Below are 23,818 nucleotides of genomic sequence, written 5' to 3' on the forward strand. Positions count from 1 at the left end.
TAAAATATACTAACTTGATTTCATGATATCAAGCTAAAGAAAAAAAAAAAATGATAAGCTTCTCATGCCGGATAGATGCCTGAAGAGACACTTCAGCAGTGGTTGCCAATTTAGTGGTGAGCAGCAAGGTTTAGGTGTTTCGGAAAGCACATAAGTCAATACAGTGTTCTCATGAGTATAATAGCGTGTGTGTGTGTGTGTGTGTGCGTGTGTGTGTGAGTGTGTTCCTGTAGGGTTAGGTTGACCTGCCTGCCCACTCAGTGAAGCAGTAGCAACTCTATACACCCACACATGCTGCATAGGAGAGCATATTCTGTTCTTTATGACTCACAACACATGCACACACACACACACACACACACACACACACACACACACACATACACACGCATTCTCAAACTGATTTACACAGATGACGCACATTTTCTTGCAAAGATATCATGTAACACCCATGCAAACACACACAAACAGCCCTCTCTGTTGCTGTTATTTACAGTCACGGTAGTGTCTCTCCTCTCCTCTGCTCTCTGTGTCTCACTGAGGGCGGGGCTTGGCCCCTTCTCACACGCACATACACACACACACACACACACACACACACACACACACACACTGAGCAGAGCAGAGGAGAGGAGAGACCGGTGAAGTGAAGATAACGTTACTCAAACTGATTGGCTTTTTAGGTGTCAACTCATTATGTTTCGGTGCAAGTGCAATAAAATCTTCCCAGTGAGAGTCAGTTTTTTTATGTAATCCATCTAAAACCAAAGATGGACATCGACCCTAAACATCTGAAATTCAGGCCAAAATATCTGCATTTTCTAAACTTATCCAACTTATGAATTATGACTCTTTTAACTGTTTTTTTTTTTTTTTTTTCAAGTCTAAATGCTCTGTAATATTGTAAATAAATGGGTTAAACCCCCAAGCGCCCCCCTGCCAGGCCCATCCACCACCCCGAAGCTTTCAGCCTAGGGGAAGGAAACACTGAAGAGCTGGTATTTAGAGGCAGAATGGTTGGCTGGTCTCTCCTGATTCTCCTGTATAGCAGTTTCCATCATGGTAAGGCCACAGATACAATTAAGCCAGAAAGTGGATGTCCATTTTGGCTCCAGCTTGAACAACTAAGGCCAGTTTTGCTCATATCAGGGACAGTTATTTTATTCAAAAGATAAATGGATTTGGGGCACCCATTTAGCCCCATCAGCTGTGGCCATACAGTTAACTCTCTTCAGGAGGGAAGAGATAGAATCAAGGGGGAAACTGGTGGGCAATATTGGCTCTTTTGTGTTCTTTTCTTATCATGTTTACTTGTTCTGTTACCATGAGAAATGAAAATGTTTGTCCCAAAGGTTACAAACTCTTCATTGGTGAATTTTCTAAGCTTTAAATTTTCCTCTGTCACTTTTTCAAGGCTCTGCTGTGTTTTTCCCACAGTGTTGTTCTTTCACTCTCTGCTCATAGCTCAGCCCTCTACACCATTGTCTTTGTTTATTCCTTCAGTTGGAAACAGCTTGGAGGATCTGTCTAGTTGTGACATTTTGTCAATTTAAATTAACAATGCTTAACAAATTTATCCTTCTTTGCCCCCCTCTTTATTTCTCTCTCTCTCTCTCTCTCTCTCTCTCTCTCTCTCTCTCTCTCTCTTTCTCTAACAGAGTTACATTCATGGCAGCAGCCAGGCTCAGTTTGTGGCGGAGTCTCACATCATCCTTCTTCTGAGTATCCTTTCTCCAAAGTGTGTGTTTGTTTGTTTATGTGTGCACCAAAAGAGAGCGAGAGAGGAGAGAGAGAAAGCGAGAGAGAAATTTTATATTTTGCTGTTGTGCTTTTGTTTCAGGAAGACAGCACTTGATAAAAGGTTATATTTGTGGTGTCATGCGTTCATGTTGGTGTGTATTTTTACCATCATGTGTGTCAAAGAATTTTCTCTGTAGCTGTAACGTCACATTTAGGCTCTTTTGAGCATTGAGAAGATGTACTCTCTAAGTCTGGGGCATGCCAGACATCTCCTTATGTCTGGCATGCCCCAGACTTACGGCAGATGGCCAGGCAGATGAACACCTTTCATGAACACAGAGCTGTTGACCTCAAACATACTTAGGTGAGGATTCCCCTTTAAAATAAGGCAGGCCAGTGAGCGACCCTCAGAACTGATGTGGTGATACACAGTGTCTGTACTTATAGCGTTCATACTCTCTTCTCCTCAGCTAAGCATCACTAAACATCCTTTGCATAAGACCATCACAGTCTCCTGAGATTTCCTTCTCTCAGAGAGTTGACCAGAACTTCGCTCATTTTCCATCACAATGCGAGAGCATAACTTCAGTTTGGATGATTCAACTGAAGGATTCTACGAATTTATTTTAAAACCCATTAGATGAACGTAAAAATTCCTTTTCCCGGATCTAAAAACGACAGCTCCTTTCTGAATAGGCCGCTTTAGATCCTTAAAAGCTGACATTTTGCAGATATGAGGTTTTCACCTGACAGCGAAGTCATGCTTGTGTGTTTTATGTGCTTACTGACACAAACCGAGGCACGGTGCTGCAAAATGCAAATTAGCGAAAGCAGTTTAACTCTATGAAATGTGCAACAGCTTGTCTTACCAACAGAAGCTCTCCTTTTCAAATGGAGAGGTATAATTAAAATCTAATTCCTTTCACCATGTGGTTGCCCTTATTAGCCGCGCCTGTTTGTTGATACACGCCAAATACTAAAAACTGAGAGCAAACCATTTTGTTTACGCTTCCAATCGCGTTGAAGTTTTTGTCCCTGCTATGTTCACATTCTTTTCCCAACACGAAAGCTTTGTCATCTGTTTGTATTCTCTGCGGGAAGGCTGCCTGCTGGACACAACAAAAGAGAAAACAATACAGATACAGGAGATTGTCTTCGTTTAAATTCACCTCCTTGCCCGATTTGCTCTAAATTCAACCCCTGATGATAGGATGTGTGTGTTTTTTTTGTTTTGGACCCTATCAATGTTTCCGTTTGTGCGTGCTCGCTTGTTTGCCTGCTTTTGTACGTGTGTTTCTCTTATACCTGCCTTTGTGTGTTTATGTGTATGTTAATGACACCATTCAGGTTTAGCTGTCCAGTCCACCCTCGTGGGAAATAGCAGGGCCAAGATTGCACCTGCTGCAAAGCAATGTTTGTTTGTCCACGCTCCCACATATGGCTTATGGCCTATTTTCTATTTTCTGCCCATCTGACCACATCTATATGATACAAACACACACACACACACACACACATGATGACAAGTTAACACGCCTACCTTTGATGCTCATGCAGGTGGTGCAAACACATGCAACCAGCATAGTGTGCAGCTTCCCCGTGTATACAACCATTTGTAACACCAAACACATACTCTCACACACACACACATTTCATAAAATTAGCTTTGCTCAGCACCAAACTTTGTTAGCTGCACTTTGGTCAACAGTGTGAATATATCGTGCAGCTTTTGGTGTCCAGTCCGCTACACTAGATATCTGTTGTACGGTTGTTTTAAGGCAGACAAATTGCTTTCTGACTCAATGTTGTTGCTGTCGCAGAAAGATCCCACTGCATGTGGGATACCGTTGTAGCTGCAGCTTATCCAATCATATTCAGCAAAGCATTATTTCACCTTGTCCAACGGTATGCAAGTAGCCTACAGCAATGTCTTATATAGTCAGAACAACCTACCTTCAATCTTACCTACTTTAAGCCTGTGAGTCACGGGCATGGAGGTGTAACATGTCTAAATGCATAAAAACATGGAGGCGATGATAATACGAGCTGCCGAAGACACAGTAATACCAACAAATTAACATTATGCTGCCTTCAGTGTGCTATCAGGATTGTCTGTGAATCCCAAGTTACCAAGAGCTGATTGAATCAACTTCCTGTTTTTGTTCTGCCTAGCAACGGCTACAGAATGTCTTTGACAGATTATTTATTTATTTTTTATTTTATTTTTTCAGGGAAGCCATTACCAAACTTTAACCAGTGAACTACTGATTTTGAGACCATGGCAACACAACAATACTGCCAGACCAACGACTAAGTAAAAGTAGGTTACCTACAGTAAGTAGGTAACATCTTACTGACACTTAAAGCAGGTGCACTGAAATTCGTACTTGTACCAGACAAGTATGGAAGCAGACAAGCTGTAATCTGCTGGCCATAACATTGGGCCTCATTCACCAATATCTTCCTAAGTTTTTCTTAATTTTTTTCTTAAAAACGATCCTACGGGAAGTCCACTTCGGATTCATGGCATGTCGTTAAACCATGGAATTGTTTTCATCTGGGTTCTTATATTGATGAATCCCACTGACTTTGTAAATTGAAAGCACGCACCAGTTGACCCTAATTAGCATAGGTGAACGACCTGCCAGTCCTCATAAAAGGGTATGAGACCGCTGGGCCGTGTGCACACACACCCACACCCACACACAAATTACACACAGAACCTGATCAATTATAAGAAGTCAAGAATGCCCAAACGCAAGTCTAAGACGGTGCAGCACCAGACTGCAGGGAAAAAATCACTTCTGTAGCTCTGAAATGGGTCTGCAGAACGTGGACAGCAAACAACCCACCATGTGTATTTTTTATTGTGCAAAAAAATGATTAAAAAAAAAAAGTGAGTACATGTGCAGGGACATATAAACGGATAGCGCCATCACACGCACCGACACGGCAGGGACATTGCAGTGGCACAACAGAGCTGAACTCCTCCAGGGTGCACAACCTAGAGCTGTCATATTTAGCATCAGTAGTGGATATAAAGTAAAAGAAAATAAGAAGCATATGATACTATTATTGTGAACACTGTATCTGGAAAAGGGTGCACAACTGATTTAAAATATATATATATATATATATATATATATATATATATATAATGAATGTCATTTAAATACTATAATATACAACATGTCAGCAGTTAAATGTCAAGTGCTCTTGAGTGTGCGTAGACTCTGTTTTTACCTAAGAGCAAATGTCAAATAAGAAAACTGGTGAATGCCAGAATCTTCTTGAAAACTGCATAAGTGGGTTTTAAGAAGAAATTTGTTCTTAAGAAATGTTTGTGAATGAGGCTTATTGCACAGTGTCTGCACAAATTAACCAAAACATGGGAACAGATTGAATCTTGTGTGCATGAATTGGTAAAGAGTGTAAATCAGCAGACTAGCAACCTTTTTTTTCTTCTTCTTCTTATATCAATTCCAGGTTTTGGTACTTTTTTCTGTATTCATTTCAGTTGTGAAAAAAAAATGATATAGATAGGGAAGCTTCAGCAGAGGGTGCTGCAGGTTCCATCAAACTTCATTGGTTGTGTTCCATTATGTAGAGATACTCTTTACCATCTGTGGTTTGTCACATTATCATGACTTATGGCCATTACAGTGACAGCACTTTGTCATCAGGAGGATGCATGTCTGTTGGATTGCTGTTATGTATCTACCTATGTGCCTGTTGTTTTTGACCCTGTCAGGTCTTCAGTTACTCACTTGGATTTGTATGTGGGAGTTCAGAGGCCGTAATTAACCAATAAGCCACGTAAGATAATGGTTAGGGGCAAACTGGTAATGGCAAAGTAATAAATGAGGGAATCATTTTCTATAAATCATGTCTGTTCCTTATTGGGTCTTCGGGAGGAGTACCACTATATTAGAGCCAGGCCTCATGAGTAGAGGAAGCCATGTGTTTATTTGTATGCAATGAGTCTTTATAGATGTACAGAGGAATTGTAGTGTCAACTGTGTAGCGGTTAAACATTTTGCCAAGCATCTGGATTTGCCTGAAAATAAATAGATAGATATGTACATAAATTATGTAGGCAGTGACCCTGACCCTGAATAGAAGCTGGCATGGCCAATAGATGTATGGGTGGAATTTAAATCGTTTTTTTTTTTTTTTTTTTTTTTTTATTGTATAGTGGAAACTGCAGGGCCTCCTTCCTCTGTACTATGTTGAGCGCTGCCTCCTATGGCGAAATATATAAATACTTACAAATAAATTGCATGGTGGGAAAAGGGTATTTAGAATAGCAAGACAGAGCAGTAGGCGTTCCTAACTATGCAACAAGAAACTCAATGAAGTAGACAGCAGACAAATAATTTCACCAAATGACAATGACAAATTACAATAGACTTTAGGGGACAACAAGATTAGACGTTCACCTGATTAACACCCCACACATGTAGAAGTCATTCACAGTAACAAGCATTTGGAGCCGCCATCCCTCACATTCAAATGCTGCTTAAGTGTGGGAACTATCTTCCCCCCATATTAAAAAATGTGGAAGCAATCATCTTCTCTATCTAAATTTTGGAAACCATCATCCCCCAAAGTTTCAGAGCCACCATCCCCACATTAAAACGTTTTGGGAACTACCCTGTCCTACACTGAAATGTTTTGCAGACTACCATCCCCTCCATTCAAAAGCTAAAATATCACCGTTTGCCATATTTCTAAGCACTACCGCCTGATTTAACAAATTTTGGAACCACTGTTCCCCACATTTAGTTTGGAAAGTAGCATCCCCTCCATGTAAAGGTTATGCCACAGCACTCACATTTAAAAGATGTTTAAGTGCAGGAACCAAAGGCAAACTGAAAATACCGCCTCTGCCTCTGCGTTTAGGTTTTTTAGAACCATTTTAGGACCATTCCTACATTGGAGTTTTGAGCACCACTTGCCCTAAAGTTTAAACACTTGAAACCATATTTATAGGCTTGGAGAGCATAAATTTGTCACGTTTGCCGCTATCTTCAGCTCTAAATGTTTGGGAAACCACCATACCCTTCATTTAGGGTGTTTCTACAGATTGCTTTGTTCCAATTCAGGAGCCTGAAATTATACAACCGTTGCATTCGTCTCTTAGTTCGTTTCTGTTCACACGTCAGCATTCAACAGCGGTCCAAAGTTGTGAGTGTATGTGTGTGTGCTTGCAACACAGTCTCCTAAAAATTATGTTCTCATGCAACTGGACTGCATATTTTTTTGTTTCTAACATATCACAAATCTGTTTCTAATCAACATATCCTGGTCCCATAAAGCTACTCTGCATTTTCACTTATGCTTAGATGGAAACAGTGAGTTGTTTCACTTGGTTGAGTTGATTGCATTCTCACTGCAAATGAACCGCACCAGGTTCGATTGGAAGCGAGCCAAGACGACCCTTTCTTGATGATCTCGACCCGCTTATTTTGTCCTGCATGTGATTGTGACCTCTGTGTTCACATACGCCCAAAAAAAAAACAATTTTTGCAGGGAATCTCCGGTTTTGACAAAACTGTTCCAAATGAGCCAGGAGTGAAAACACCCGACAGCTCACATTTTTAATTAAAGCTCTTTGAATTAAAAGGCCAACACCAACACATAGTAACACTGACAGAACACAGACTTCTCAGCTGTGTACTCACTTTCATTCAATTTCATATTAAATTGCCATCTCTAATTACAGTGGTTTGTTTAGACTGAATTGGCACCGAAACCAACCCCCAGAAACAGCACACACACACACACACACACACACACACACACATACACACATAAAAGTATTCCTGTTTTTTTGCCAGGTATCATCAATTTTCCATATCTCAAGGAGAAAGGACTAAGGGTGTGTTGATGCAACTGTTTTTCTCTGCATATGTATGTGTGTGTGTGTGTGTGTGTGTGTGTGTGTGTGTGTGTGTGACTGTGTGTCCATACACATTTGTATTTGTGTGTGCACGTGTATGTGAGCATTTGGTGTGTTGGCAAAGTGGACCCGACATCATCACACTCTGTGGCCTTTTTAGAAAATATTTCATTGAATTTTGAATATGTTTCAATGTTTTCCTCCTAAGGGGTATGTCTCCACCGTACATTTATTTTCATGGTTAAAAATGAGAGGTTGTTAGTTTTTGTGTTGCTATGTATCGCTAGGCATCTTGTGCTCTCTGTATGCAGCTCAGAAAATAACACAAAATTGCCAGCTGTTCATGCTAGATTCAAAAACATGTTTTCTCAATTTAAAATGAGGGAAAGATCTGCTGCCTAAAAAATAAAATAAAAAAAATTTATATATAAAAAAACTTAAAAAATCCAGCAAAACTTTACTCCCATCTTTTTCCCTATTTAAACTTCGGTTTTGTCTTTTGCTGACAGTGTAGTTTGGCATTTAAACTGCCTTGTATCCTATTGCCTAATACAAAGCAAGTTTTGCCACAGCTGACTAGTATGTGTATTAATTAACAGCTTATGTGACCGATATTCTGTATTTCCTGGTGCTTTTATGATGCATGTGTGAATGTACATCACCTTTTTGTGTGTATGTGTACATTGTGTGCAAACCTGAAGTTGTGCATATGTATTGATATGTGTGTTTTGTTTTTTTGTTTTTTTGTTTTTTTTTCTATAGTTGTGTGGCTTTTTCCTCCTGGGGCAAAGTGTATTGCCAGCCTCTCTCTTACCCTCTCTCTTTCCACTCCATGGTATGTGTGTATGTGTGTGTCTATGTTGTTGTTGTTGCCTTGACAACCTTTTCCCAGATGCAGCTATCACCATGGGGATGGTGCTGCTGAACGAGGCTGCAACCTCTAAGGGAGATGTCGGCAAGAGGAGGAGTAAGTAGACAGAGTGAATATACCTTCTCACATCAGCCAGTCGCTTGTCAGCTTCATATCTCTCTTTTACATTTTTGGTCCATTCTAGAGCAACTCGCAGTTAATACCACAGTAGAATAAGCTCAAATTCATTTCTTTCTTTTTTCTTTCTTTCTTTCCTTCTTTCTTTGTCTGTCTTTCTGTCTTTCATTCTTCACTTCATTGCTCATTGGGTTTTTCTTGTCTTCTTTGCTTTTTTCTGTCACATGCTTGTTCTCCCATTCACTTTTTTCTCTACTCACATACCGGCACATATACAAACGTTTGCAGAGTGGTGTAGTGGTTAGAGCCGTCCTGTAACCACCAAGTCACAGGTTTGATCCACACAACAGTCAGCTTATGGTCATCAACAAACTGTCTTGTCTTATTTGATTTCATTTATATTTAACCATGATTTAACCACCTTTGTCCCCTTGCTGTTGCAAATCGCTCCCACCTGAAACCTGGCCAAGAAACCAGCATAACAGTCAAAAAAGTAACATCTGAAGTCAGTCAACCTAGAAAACATAGTCGACATAGTGCTAAAAAAAGAAGGTAAAACATTGGCACACACACACACACAAAAAAAAATGTTCAAAGTTGCATTAAGGAGGCACTAACAAGAGTCAAAGATATTAATATTTTCACTAAGCCAATCAAAGTATCTTTTTTATGTATCACAGGATTCATCATTATCAATTGAAATGTATGAAGAATGAGTAGCCAGTTCTCTAACTCTGAAGCACTGTCAGTTTAAATTCAGCAGGAGAGACCACCCTAGAGACCAATGGCTTCGAGGAAGATACACCTGCCTGCCTCTCATTATTAAACGCTTTTGAGGAGAGTGTCAGCTAAATGTCTCAAAAGTAAATCTAAATGTAAATTGAATGTATTCAGAAGTGTATACATAGGGATAGGTGCAGGGGGAGTTTGAGCAGAGAGAATAAGATAGAGAATAGTGTCTGGGGTTTTCTAAGTGGAGAATTAAGAAATGGTAAAAAGTTTAACAGCAGAGTTGGACAGTGAGAGATTAAAAGGTACACATTCTCACACACACACACACACACACACACATGCCCCATGCACTGCATGATGCAGTGTTATCATAGTACTGTCATTAGTGTGATGCATATTTGCATAAATGTCAATTAGCTGGAGCAGCCGCGAAGATGAGAGCCTGTTTCGCTCTCGAGTTAATCACCAAGATGATCCCTCACCTGTCCCGTTGCTTCCTCTGAATACAGAACTGCAATATTTAGATATGCTTAAGGAATACTTGATTCACTCTGGCATGCGTGGCTGTGAGGGATTTTTTTTATGATGTACTTGATGTAAATATATTCAAGCTGTGGTTGATTTACTTTGATAAGCAGGCATTTTATACAGCTTTATTAGGATGAGCTTGATTTGGTTTGACAAGAGGAGTTTCATTTTGTTTTTAATTACACAAGTTAGTCTTGAGACAATTAGAACTAATTTAGCCATCACACGTTGTCAAGTGTGTGTATCTAGAGCCCAGTCAATCAATTAGAGACTGGAAAAATACCTCTGAGGTTTGCAGACCTGCAAAACTTTAAAAATGTCCTTTCAGTCATAATACTCAAGGCCTCAATAGCTCTTGCTCACTGTTAAGCAAAGGCTTTAAATCTTTTTGAAGTCTTTGATGCATTCTTCTATTACGAGAAATCAGCCCAGTCACACGGACATGCATGAGTCTTGATGAAACTTAGACAATCTGCTCTGTGTATTAGATGTCACTTCAAACTATAATTATAAAACACTTAAAACTTGCTTGAATTTTACACAGAAATGTGTGAAATCAGTTGGTAATGGGGCATGGGAGAAATAATTAACCATTGGTAAAAATCTGACATATAGAACATATGTTTAGCAGAAGTATGCAGTGCAGTCTGGTTTATAAGAACTCATATGCCTTGTTTGAGGCAATTATTTTACTTTGATTTGTAGATTAAATATATAATGTGTTGTACTCTAAGGTGATTTTTTACAAGTAAGTACAATTAACCTATAATTATATCATTGTCAGCTTAATAAAGGCAGAAAGTGGGTCTGTCATCACTGATTAGCCAGCAGTCCAAAAAGTAAAACAAGAGCGAGAAAATAAGCTGGGCTTCAGACACGATCTGTCATAACTCAAGATTAGTTATGTTTCAAGAAGAGAATTGCTCTGTGTGTCTCTGTGAAGTTGGGATAAATCAGGAGTGATTAAATGTTTCAGTGGTTTTGAAAATATTATATTTTGACATTACATTTCATTTTGATAAAATTAATTATAGAAAAAATTACACATCAAAAACATGAGCACAGATTAATAGTCTTCTGCGATGCCCTTTGACCCCACATGTCACTGGGCAGAGCGCAATTTCTACATAAACATTAGCTTTGTAACCATAATAGAAGAATATGACAAATGGTTACCTGGCCCAGTGAATGGAAATTTTACATCTAAAAAAATGCCTCGATGGAACCGTTGATAGGAGTCCTGAGCAATTCTGCAGTAGAGAATTTTCTCACCATCGGAGTAATTCAAGCCTGAAATATCATCTCAGCATGAAAGCACTTAGCAGCGAGCTTGGTCAGACGTCGCACAGCCCCTGATGCTACAGTAAGCAAGCAGTCTTTTCAAGCCACACTCCAACAGGCGATCCAGTGCAGACCACAAGTTTACCTGTGACAGATTAACCAACTCAGTCACTAAATGGGCCACTGTAGTCCAGTAATTTTAGGCCAAAATTGGGCTCAACCTAGGACAAATTGCAAGAGAAGCAAATAAATGCCAGAAGAGACATTTAAACAGTGAATTAAAAGGTTACTATATAACAGTGAATTATATATATAGTAGCCTTTTAATTCACTGTTTAAATATCTATTCTGGCATTTATTCCTTATATTCCTTGTTAGCGTATATCAAATCAGATAATGTGTGATATGCATGTGTAAACAGAATAATTCAAAGAACTTGTAAATGACTTTTTTTCTTGTCTTTGTGTGTATAATCAACTTGTGAATTTTTATAGTGATATCTGAAAGTAAAATTTGGAACCCCTTTCCCCTGTGTGTTAAAAACAGTGTTTTTGGGTAATATGTGGTCATAAATAGGTGATTTTCAAAACTTTCCACCAATGGGATTTCTTGGGACTTTTTTTCCCTCACTCAGGACAAACTGAGGATCCAAAATCCTCAGTTTGGAGTTTTTTTTCTCTTGCAGTTTGTCCTTAGGTTTTTTCATAAAATGACTGGACTACTGGAGCACTGGGCGTTAATGGAGGCTTTATAGATTGCAACTTGATCTTAGAATGTAAACAAGCTGGTTTGTCTCAGCGCCCATTTGAAGGAGAAGCAAGAGATTTTTGCAGGCTTGGTTTTATTTTGTCATACCAGATATTGGAGAAATTAGAGGAATTGAGGTCAGTGGGAGTGTTATTTTTAGATGGTCTGCACCCGCTGCATGTTAAACTGTTGGTCTGATTTGCCTAAATGATTTGAGTTAAGTTTATTTAATAATGTATCCGAGAAAGAGTATTGAGGTCAAAGGGACTGTTAGCCTGTTGTTAGTTTATAATTGTGGTCTGGGATGTTCTGTATGTTCAATGAAATGTGCCATATGTTAATATTGGTTGTCTAATCCCAATCCCAATCCCTTTTTTTTTTTTTTTTTGAGAAACTTGTGGACCTATTACAAAAACAGCTATTTTTTTAATCTCCTCAATCAAAATGCATTAGATCATGTTTTTGCAAATAAATCTATTCATAGATGCACTCATCTACCAAATCCATTTGAATTGAAATATTATTAAATGCTTCCCACAGCAAATACTGATATCTGCGATTAATTTAGATTAATTAATCTCAAAGCATTTAATTAATTCGATTTTTTTTTTTAATTGCTTGACAGCCCTAGTTTTAACAACAGCTCTCTTACGCTAGCAGGGTTGGAGAATGTGGGTGTTGTGTTAGGTTGTGATTGTGCTAGCATAGAAATAAAAGAAAAAAAAAAAAAACCTTTTGAGACAGATTGGGTGAACGATATTTGTTATTTGTTCGAATGCAGGAGTCGGTGGCAAACCACAAATCTCTAGAAACAGTGTAGAGGGGAGTTTCAAACCATGTAAATGGCGATTTAACAGGGGACATTCTTTCCTCCGCTATTGTGATTTAGATTTAGTAGTTATAGTGATTTTTGTGGTTAAGATAACTCGTAGTCTTTATCCTACAGAAGGGTTATTGTTGCGCTTGTGTTTCTCGACATTAACATCCTATTTACCATGAAGCCTGTTCCCTGTCACAAGAGATGTTGCTTCTTCACTTCCCTCCCTCTCTATGGACTCACTGTCTTTTTTTTTTTTGCTTTTCTCTTTAGCTTTAACAAAAAAGATAAAAATGTTGGAAGTGATTTTTTTTTTTCACTCAGCTTTTTGCTCCCTCCACCATCTGCCATTTCCAACAACTCTGAAAACTTCAGCTACATTTTCACTGAAATCAGCACCACAATATCCAGCAGTATCCCATTGATGTGTCAAGCAAAAAGTAGATTTTCGGTCAAGTTGGACACCACCAACAACATAAAAGACAGTTTTAGGCCAGATGAGGCTGCCAAACTTCTTTGCAGTTGGCTTTGTTTACAGTAATTATACTATGTCTCAAAGTGAAAGTGAATGTGATTTATTCATGTTAAAATGCAGCAATTAGAAACTGTCATGTCGCATTGAAAGGTAATGCAATAAAGTGCTGCTCTAGCAAGGCACATCAGTGTGTTCAAAACGACATGTCTTGATGGTCCCTGAATGCCTCGCCTCTTGTTGAGGTGCGGAAGGTCTAATTCAGCTCATATTTTTGATCTGCGGTGGTCACACACCAATACTCACCTCCGTTCCTTAACATCCAGGCAGAGTTTCTGAATAATGTCTAGATTATGAGACAAGGGAGTTAGATATTAGATCCCCTGCACTGGTAATTGCCTTGAACACAGAGATGCAGTTAAACACGAGTGGATTTTAATTAGAGTCAATGTGATGAAAAAGCAACTTGAGAAGGCTTTAAATTGATGAAATGTTTCTATGAGGCTTCGCGCACACACACACACACACACTTCCACAGAAACAAGAAATCTAAGGGCAAGATTATCAAGTATTTTGTTCAGCTTTACCCCCAACTTCTCCTTGTGCAGAGAAAGTATGGCAATTAAAATGCTAATGACTGTATAGGCACTTTTAGGCTTGTTTCTTGGTATCAGACGTGCCTGGAACAAACACACAAATATACATGTGCACACACGTAATTATTCATTCAATGCCGCCATTCTATACAGACGACTAACTTGCAATTTCTAAATCTAATTCTCTTCCTCCCTTCCTTTCCATACCTCCTCCTCCTTATATGCGCAAACTTTTTTCAGCAGCCATCTTTATTTTAATCCATCCTCTTCCTCTATATAATTGCTGCCGGCAAATTTCAATAAAAAGAGGCAAGCACACCCTGCAGATTACATTTTAGTGCAGCACAAGCACACTAATTCTCACAGATAGCACACGTAACATAAACATGCACACAATACATGCTTTGATATCCCACTCTGTCATGCGCACACAAACGAAGCACACAAAAGTGCATTTGTTTGTGCATGCAGTGCACAAACAAATTAAATAAGTGTGTGCTAAAGCAACATAGAGAATAGTGGCCTGTCAGTGGTAGAGAGAGGATTATGCTTGAACGGTGGCGTAATCAGTAGACGCGGGTGTTAAATCCCCAGCATATAGCTTACATACTGCTGACCGCAGTTACAGGAAATTATCTGCTGCTTCTCCGTAGGCATCTGCACTAAAAATCACCGCATGTGCACTGTTTCTCAACGAGGGTAGTCGGGAGAGAAGGAGAGAACTGACTCATAAACTCGCTACATATGCATTATCAGTGGATGTGGCTGGGGCAGGCGGGTGAATGAACGAAATGTGAATAAGAGTGAGCGAAGAGGGAGGAGGGAAGAATGGGAGAGAGAAATTGAATTGTAGGATTGAATGAGTGAGACAGGGAACGCGGAGGTAAAAGTAAAATAGACAATTCAAAAGCAAGACAACAATCCAAAAATAACCGCAAGGGCTTGGAGAAATGTCCAAATATGGTTACATTTCATCACACAATCAAGCAGTTTATTCAGTCTCTGATGTGTCTCCTCCTTTATCCGTTCTGTTTCTCTGGTCTGGTGAGAGCAATGCTATTTCACCACCGCCACCAAAATCTCTTCCCGTACAGAGTGACACATTACCAAAACTTGAACCATCTGCGATTCCATGTGCCTATTTTTCTGCAAAGCATGATGCAGTTGGCTCGTGTAAACCCGAACAAATGCAAAACATCTGTCTTCTTAATTAAATGGGTTATATCTGGCCAATAAAGTAAATTTTGCCATCAGTCACTCTGTTAGCATGCTGAAGAGTGTGTATGTGTATGTGTGTGTGTGTGTTATTATCCATCGATACATGCTAAAAAAAAAAAAAAAAAACCTCTCAGTCATAATAGATAAGCAACCACAGAGATCATGCCTTTATGTATTGAAGACACACACATTTTCTCGCGCTTACACACACACACACACAAACACAGTCACAAGCACATAGATGTGGCAACCGAGGGAACATGGGAGTAAGGCTTTTCTTCTGAGAAACACACTCCGACATACATTACACTCCAACCTAGTCACTCTCAATCACTGTCACACACGCACGCGCGCACACACACACACACACAAAATCTCCATTGGTTATCTTGTGCTGTGATTGAGCTGTGTGCGTGTGACAGCAGTTGATGTGACATTCAAGTCATAATCCATCCACTACAGACACACACACACATAAACATTTGCTGGAGGCCCCCAGGGCAGTCAGTGTTACAGTGTGTCTATATGTGTGTGTGTGTGTGTGTGTGTGTGTGTGTTTGTGTGTGTGTTGATGTGTTTATATCTACCATTGTGAGGACCAAACGGTGTACAAAAACAGGGCACATCCTGCAAAGTGAGAACCTCCTGCCGTTTTAGGAGTTGGGCGTCAGATTTGGGTTCATGTGCATGTACCCTAATTACCAAATCAGTGGGTGCGCTTACAGATATTGTAATACAAATGTGTGTGTGACGTTTCATGTGAAGAATTGTAAATGTATGCAATGCGCAGAAAAAGAGAGCGGAAGAAAGAGGCGTTACAGGAGAACTGATGCTGAACGATAGTGACAAATGTAGACGTTGTGTATGTGTTTCTGCCCTGGGCTGTCGGCAAGGAGACGTGCTGTATGACAGAACATACCATGCACACGCAAAACACATCAACACACACCAGATCTGGGTCAAAGTACTTTGTATTCATTTTTCAAAATTAATTAATTCATTTATGTATTTATTTTGTTCCTCCAGTGTTATTATGTCAAATTTGGATTCAAATTGTAATCAAACATTTCAGAATAGAAATTAAACAGTTACTTCTATTTGAAGTAATGAATAGGTATTTAGATGTATAAGTAGGTACAGTGGTCCCTCGTTTATCGCGGGAGTTACGTTCTAAAAATAACCCGCAATAGGCGAAATCCGCGATGTAGTCAGCTTTATTTTTTACAATTATTATAGATGTTTTAAGGCTGTAAAACCCCTCACTACACACTTTATGCACTTTTCTCAGACAGGCATTAACATTTTCTCACTTTTCTCTCTTGTTTAAACTCTCAAAGTTCAAACCTTCGTAGAAAAATAAGTCCTGTATTATAGAATGAACGCATTCTGTACTGTACAGGAGACACGGCACGGAGGAGACTGATTGACAATGGTCTACAGTCCCTTAGCCAATCAGGACGCAGAACACAATGCTCAGGCTTTCCCTTAGCCAATCAGGACGCAGAACACAATGCACTGTTAAAAAAAAAAAAAAAGCATGCAAAATTGCACTAAAAAAAATCCATGAAAACTGCGAGGCTGCGAAAGGTGAACCGCGTTATAGCGAGGGACAACTGTATAGGTGTTCTGAAAAACAGTGACTCAAATAACATAAAAAAAAAAAAAAATCTGGATATTTTGAAGTGCAGATGAAATTTTCTTGGGGAAGATTGGGAACTTTCAGCTAGATGTGGGTCCACACAGCGTTATTCTTACTTGCAAACATTTTGAGGCGGAGAAAACAGAGAAAAGCAAGTGTACAGTACATTCAGAAACCTTTAACCATTATAAAATCTACAACAAAATCAATACTGTTACTACTGACAGAGCAGGTACAGTAACACTGTGGCTTTGCTCACTGTGAAGATTTTGCCTCCCTGAAGAAGAAGACAGCACCAGGGAGCGCGGGGAGAATCCACAGCCTGTGAGTTCAGCTGATCATGATAGTTTACTTTCCCCACAATGGAAGATGCTTTGTTCAGATGCTGCATTTTGCCACTGAAGATGGCATTAGCTCATCTGATCACCTCGTTAAAGCCGTCTGAAAAGCCTCATTGTCTCTCGCTGCCATAAATCATCTTTTGCACAAGATCTCTTTCAAGTGGAGAGGCGTCTTCAATCAGCAGTCACAACAACATTGATCCCGCTCGATTCTGAGTGCCGATGATGAAAAGTTTAGTTGCCAGTCACAAAGCTTTCTGAGATAAACTGATGAACCCGTTTAAACTGATACTGATTCCTGTTGAAGTCACATCATCCCAGGCATCGCTCAGGACTCACCAGCTACCTCAGTCACTGGTCCACTACGTGAGATGGAAACCTTGTCAAACCTCTCATGCAGGCAGGCGGCAAGGACTTTGTTATGTAGAAAAAGCTCAACCATGATTCCTCAGTCCTGGACTCATGCATCCATACAACACTGCATGTGCAAAGATTCTGAAAACGGTGGTCAAAGATGTTGGAACTAAATTCATCATCTGAGATTCAAGTCGTAAATTCATGTTGAAAAAAACTCACAAATTTACAAGAAAAAAAACTCAAATCCCTTTTCTTATACTGTTGAATTTCATAACAAGGTAATCCTGTTGATTTTAGTATGAAAGTATAAGAAAGATAAGTGTTAAAAAAGTTTTTTTTCAAGGTTTTTTTCTCCTAAATTTGTATTTTTCTAACTTTTTTTCAGAAATTTGTGAGTTTTTCCTCAAAAATGTACCACTTTTATTTAAGAGGATATCCAAGTTTTTTTCTCTAACGCCAAGAAACACCAACAAGTGTACAAGATCCAAGCTAAACGCATTGCTAAACAAGATAAATGCATTGAAAAAAAAACTTGTTGTCTGGGCTGAAACCCCATTAGTGAAATCCGGTCAGGTGAATCAAACAACCAGTCAGCTCAAGGAGGCGTTGCAGTTTCAGTCCATTCAGTTTCAGTCCTCGTCTTTTTTTTTTTAATCACACAGCAGTGATTTCTCTGTGCTGAGCAAACGTCCGTCAGGATACTTCCACATCCTCTGTAGGGCTTTTTTTTTTTTAGCATTGCAGGCGAGTATTCAGGCCTTACTGCTTATTATCCAATGACCTTTTTGAAACTTAACTCACTGATGTTCTTATAAGGTAATGCCCAAACTGCCCCATTTGAAATAAATGTAAAGCGACACCCAATTAATGCCATCTTTGCATTCACAAACTGAAATTAGAGCTGTGACCTTTGTTTTTGTTTTTTTGTTTTTTGTTTTTTTGTTTTTGTTTTTTTAAATGGCGGCAACTGAAAGCAAAGAAACTTTTTTCAAAATACATTAAGACCTTTGGCTAAAAAGACTTTTCAGTGTGACCTTTCAATACTTGGAGCAAAATATATTTGAAGTAGTTTCATAGTATTACAAATACATTTAGAAAGGAAATTACAAGTATACCAATACAGTCTTACTATATAGCTTTGATTGATGGTATTTGAAATTCTTAAAGTACTATTTCAACACAGGTCTGACACACACACACACACACACACACATACACACAAAGTCACACAAAATGAATGGGGGCACATACACATTCATAACCAGCTGACAGAGAATTGTCTTGCTTTGTCTTGACTCTGCGTTTCCAGACAAATCTTTTGTTCCAACATAATATGCACTTCATTTCTCAGTCCCTCGCTCCCTCTTTCTGTCCCTCTCTCTCTCTCTCTCTCTCTTTCTCACACACAGACACACACACACACACACACACCTTTTCATCTACATACACATGCAAAGAAAAAGCACATATCTCACTGTTTAGTCTCCAGGAGAGGTCCTCTTCCTAATCCCTGATTAACAATATCAGTTGCTGGCGACAGTTTAATTTAACACAGCGCTCCTCAAGGATTAGCCTCTACATACACACATAGAGACACACATTCCCCCATAGATCAAAGATCACGCACATGTTTATTCCACTCTGGGCAAACCACTGAGGCTATAAGCTGATAATAGACGCAAACACAACTCGCTGCAACACGTTGGGCTTGATAATGAGAGAGGGGCACCAGCATGCAAATTGATGCATACCCTGACTAAGTAAAGGTTAATATGAAAATAAAACTGAGTTAGGGTCAGTCAAGTTTTTCACACAAGTGTTAGCACCAGGCGATATGTTCCATGCCTCTTGTAACAACATGATTATGTCCTGTATTGCTTGTTATTACACTATGTGCAGCCCCATGCATTTATATCTTAACCAACCAACATGAAGAGGAGGCAGTGTCTCCTTCCTACACCATGTCTAAACCTTCCAAGCACATTAAATTAGAGCAGGGATCAAACAGTGAGTTGCATCAGCGGTTATAATGGGCGTGAAACAAATTTAATGGATGCCTTTAGCCAAGAATCATATAATCTCTGAGGCCATTGTCTAATTATTATTATTCATATATCAGGGTATCTGCAGATCCTGCAGAAAGTTTTTAAATTACCTAAATTCAGAGCCCCAAAAGGTCTGCAGTGAAATGCAGTGAATTATATAGCACTTTAATATTGAAATTCAGTTTCAGAGGTCCTAAAAATATTGTTTCCATGGTTTTTCCAGTGAAAATTTGTTCCAGTCATGCAGACCTAATGTTATATTCTGATATGTGCACTGTTGTTGACATTTTAATGTTTAGTCATAAACTTCCATTCTAAATAGCAGTAACTATGCCTTCAAAAGTCCTGAATTTTGCTTGTTAAGGCCCTGTATACTCTCTCTCTCTCTGTCTCTCTCTTTCTGTGTGCGTGTGTGTGTGTGCGCGTGCGTGTGTGTTCCTCCAGTCATTTGCCTGGTTGGCCTTGGCCTGGTGGTGTTTTTCTTCAGCTTCCTGCTCTCCATCTTCCGGTCTAAGTACCACGGATACCCCTACAGGTAACTATGGCAACCATACAGCACCACACATACTCCCGCAAGTTTCATTTAGCTTAGTTGACAGTTATTCAAGCGCAGGATGCAAGTGTACAATAAATGTTAAAATCACTGAGGCTGACACAAAATCACTGCTGTGTTATTGCCGACGTGCTGCAGAAATTCGGGCCAAAACAGAATCCATCCATTTTCGTTATTCCTTTGATGTTAAGATCGCTCAATCGGTGTCAGTGAACATGGGCGACTCTCTCTCCCAAAGCTACAGGCCAGAGAGCCAAGACTCACACCCTCAAAAGGCTGAGAAAATCGAAAGAGAATTGGAGTTTGATCCTGCTGACTCACTGGGTTTCTTTGACATTTTGCAGCCCATTTAGCATTATTTTAATCAAGCATACTGTTTTTGTCTTTTCGTCTGAATATCAGAAATCCATTGTTTGTCTGTTGACGAATGTATACACACACGCGCGCGCACAGTCCTATATTTTCTGCAGGTCATCATATAGCAATTAAGTTTGGACATCAAAACCTTTCACTCAGTGAGCTGGAACACCAGCAATTTGGTCCTACTTTGAGCTAAAGGTCGCCACTACATAAAATGGATTTAATGTGTGACTGAAAACACTTCAGAGTCCATCTCCAATTCTTTGTCAAGTAACACAGACTGCTTTCGACTGACACCATTTCTATTCAACACCACGCACATCAACACAAGTATAAAAGCTTCAGGGTTCAAGTTTTTTTTTTTTTTTTGCTCTATTCAGTCTCTCACCCTTTACATTACATTTACATTAGATCTTAGCTGCTACAGAGACATACAACCAGAGGAGTAACTTTTATTCCCAGGCTTCATTGTGTGTACAAGGAGCCATTTTCATAGCCGATGTATAGATGTCAGACCCTGGTGGAGATGTAGTGTGGATAAAACCCCATGGGTCTGACTTGTAAGGCTAGAGGTGATGATATTAAAGTTTGTCTTTAATATCATCTTCTTTCTCCATTTCAATTTCAAAAAATGGAAATCACCCCATCAGATTGCCTGACTGTGTTAAGGGTGCGTTCAGGCGGATGTTTTGAGCCATGCATGTGCGCGCTGCTTTGAAATCATTTCACACATCTCGCAACTTCACCACCTGGCCTTCACATTTGGTGTTTTTTTTTATTAGGACTATTTAAGAGATAAAGGGATGTTTTTCTCATGGAAAAGGCTTTAACTTTTGCACCCCAGGCACTTGCAAAACCTTTGTCGCACCTATTCCCTATGGAAATCAGTACAGACGGAGCTGCTGTGTAACTAACACTTTAGCTCTGCCGTCAGCTAGCAACAGCACACGGCTTTGTTTTGACAGTTAGCCGGTGACAATAACAGCAAAGACAGCACATGCAGCTGCTCGAGCGACCATGAGAGAGAAGCTAATTTGATGACGGTGAAAACATCGAGCGTGATAGCTGATATATCCTCATCCCAATGCAAGGCAAGTGCCCGTGGCCTCTGTCGCCATCCATCATCGTGACACTGAAGCGCATTTGTTTACTTTTGTCAAATTAGTCAAATGTGCACGGCCCCTGACAGAGGCATTGTATATATCAGATCGTCTCCGGTCCCGCCCCTAAAAACACACGACCAAGAAGATGGACGCACTCCGCCGTTTTTAACACGCAAGCAGAAACCTCCGTCTGAATACACCCTGAGGGTTTTGAATTAGATCTCACTTATTTAAAGTTTGAATAACACCGACTTACCGCAGTCGTACCCCAAACCCAGTGTTAATTTCAAGCACAGCCATTCATTTTCATTCATTCATTCAGTCACTCAGAGTTCCCAAGCTAATCTCAAACAGAATGTGTTCACTGAAATCGTGCAGTACATTGAATACGGACTGCATTAGTCAGAGCCTGTTCGGCCTGTCAGCCTGTAGGAAGCACTTTTCTAAATTGATGTTGTCTACATGTAAACATGTAAAATGTGTCAAAATGTGGTCTCTATTCTGTTGGAGATAAATATATGGCGGGAATCTTTAATGCCACATGGGCTTATTTGAGTGACTCGTCATCTCTCCTCCCCTCAGACCAGGCCACATGACAGGCTTACATGTCCTTTGTCGCAAAATGACTGTCAACACATGTTTAAGTACCTTTTTTTTAAAAAAAAAAATGACCGGGTGTAACAAGTTGCTGCTTGTGTTTAAATTGAGTGTCTGTGAGGTCAACACGCTGTTCTGCAACAGTAAATTACAACTCCTTTTCTCTCCCTCTGTCCATATTTTCCCCTCTGTCTCGCTCTATATCTGCCCTACTCTCTGTCTTGCCCTTCCTCCACCTGTTTCCCCCTCTCTCTGTTTTAGCTTCCTTATTAAGTGAAAGCAGAGAAGAGCAGGTCAGAGCATGAGGAAGAGGCGGCGGTGAGAAGAGAGAGGAATCGAGAAGATACTTGAAGAAGAGGCGGAGGTGGCAATAGTCGAGTCTAGAGTGCATGATGTTTTTATCAAATGCTATCATCAGTTGCTGCAAGCTGAATATGAAATAAATTATTCCGTCTTACACTGGAAAATAAAGGCCTTTGGCTCTTTTCTGCCAGTTACGTATGGCTCATTTTATTGGGTGCATATTCTATGTAGATAGATGCAATGAACTTTGAGTGTATGGTAACAAGTAATCTGAGGCAATGTAACTATTTCTTACCCATTTATTTCTCTTGTTTAAGAACAAGAATTGGAGATGAAAAGAGAGTGCGAGACCAATGAAGTCAGAGAAAGAGCTGTTGAAAGCCGAGGAAATGGGCTTTGAAATGGCGCTGAGCGACTGAGAGTTAGAAAGGAGGGATGGAGGGTAGCTGCAGAAGCAGAGAACTAGAGTGGAAATAGTTCGGAGGATAGAAAAGTTTATTTAAAGGGATAGGACACAAAAATATGGAATTTGTCATCACCTTGTTTTTCATTGTCATTACTGGGCGTAGAAACCATGAGACTGCAAGAACTCCTCTCTGTGTTGAGTGAGGACTATGGCTCGTCAAATGATTGGTCCTGAAGGGCATTAAAAGCTGTTTTCACATGTACGAGTAGTGCGCTCCAACACAAGCTCAGTTTTTCCATGACCTGGGTGACTGAGAATCTCCACAGACAACCTCGATGTTTTTATTCCATCTGCCCCCAATTGATTGACTCTTGAACTGCACTTGCTTTCTTCCACCAGCAACAATAATCGGCAGGAACAGTCACTGTCGGCCTGTTAGCACACCAAGGATTATTTTACCAATCTAACCTTATATCAGAAGAGGTGAAGGTGAGTATTTACATGTTGCATTGCTAGAATATCTGTTTCTTTTCCAACGAAGCGGGATATTTTCACTTTGCTGGACAGTTGGATGGTCTTACCAGGGTCCAGACAATATTGTTACCCTATAAGAGGAAGTAAAGCCCACCCAGCCTTCAAGAATCTATTACTGTAGAAAACGCCCTCCCTAAAACTCAGTTTAATTACAAGTGTTGGTTTTTAGGACCTCTGAAAACTTGGTGGATGATGAAGATAGCACTCAAGAATCATACTAAATAAGAAAATCCACATTTTTAACTTGGGTTATCATTCTTCTAAGAGCTATCTAACACTTTACAGTCACTTTTTTGGGGACGCTGTTGGTGTGTGTGTGCATGTGTGTGTGTGTGTGGTGGTGGGTCTGTCAGCAGACTTTACAAAATGGGCTGAATTGCATGTGTTTTGTGCATTCAAACATGCATGTTTAGCTGTCACCTTTGAATGCTACCGGTGTAACATGAAGATTTTGTTTAGAAAAAAAATGACCAGGTAAGTAAAAATGTGTGTGTGTTCAGCAAACAGGAATAATACGACAGTAAAGGACACCGATACTTGACAATGCACAAACATCACG

General features: G+C 39.8%; 1 protein-coding gene across 1 annotated transcript in view; it reads left to right on the top strand.

The window, feature by feature from the left end:
* tusc3 (tumor suppressor candidate 3) overlaps nucleotides 1-22,513 on the top strand; it is a 112,361-nt gene extending 89,848 nt beyond the window's left edge. The window contains exons 7-10 of the mRNA XM_030061417.1: nucleotides 1,659-1,722; nucleotides 8,535-8,609; nucleotides 19,848-19,938; nucleotides 22,278-22,513. Of these exons, the coding sequence (XP_029917277.1) occupies nucleotides 1,659-1,722; nucleotides 8,535-8,609; nucleotides 19,848-19,938; nucleotides 22,278-22,293 (246 nt within the window). The 3' untranslated portion in view covers nucleotides 22,294-22,513. The remainder of the gene's footprint in view (nucleotides 1-1,658; nucleotides 1,723-8,534; nucleotides 8,610-19,847; nucleotides 19,939-22,277) is intronic.
* The last annotated feature ends 1,305 nt before the right edge of the window (nucleotides 22,514-23,818 follow it).

Source organism: Myripristis murdjan, chromosome 1 (genome assembly GCF_902150065.1).
Source record: "Myripristis murdjan chromosome 1, fMyrMur1.1, whole genome shotgun sequence".
Taxonomy (NCBI): Eukaryota; Metazoa; Chordata; class Actinopteri; order Holocentriformes; family Holocentridae; genus Myripristis; species Myripristis murdjan.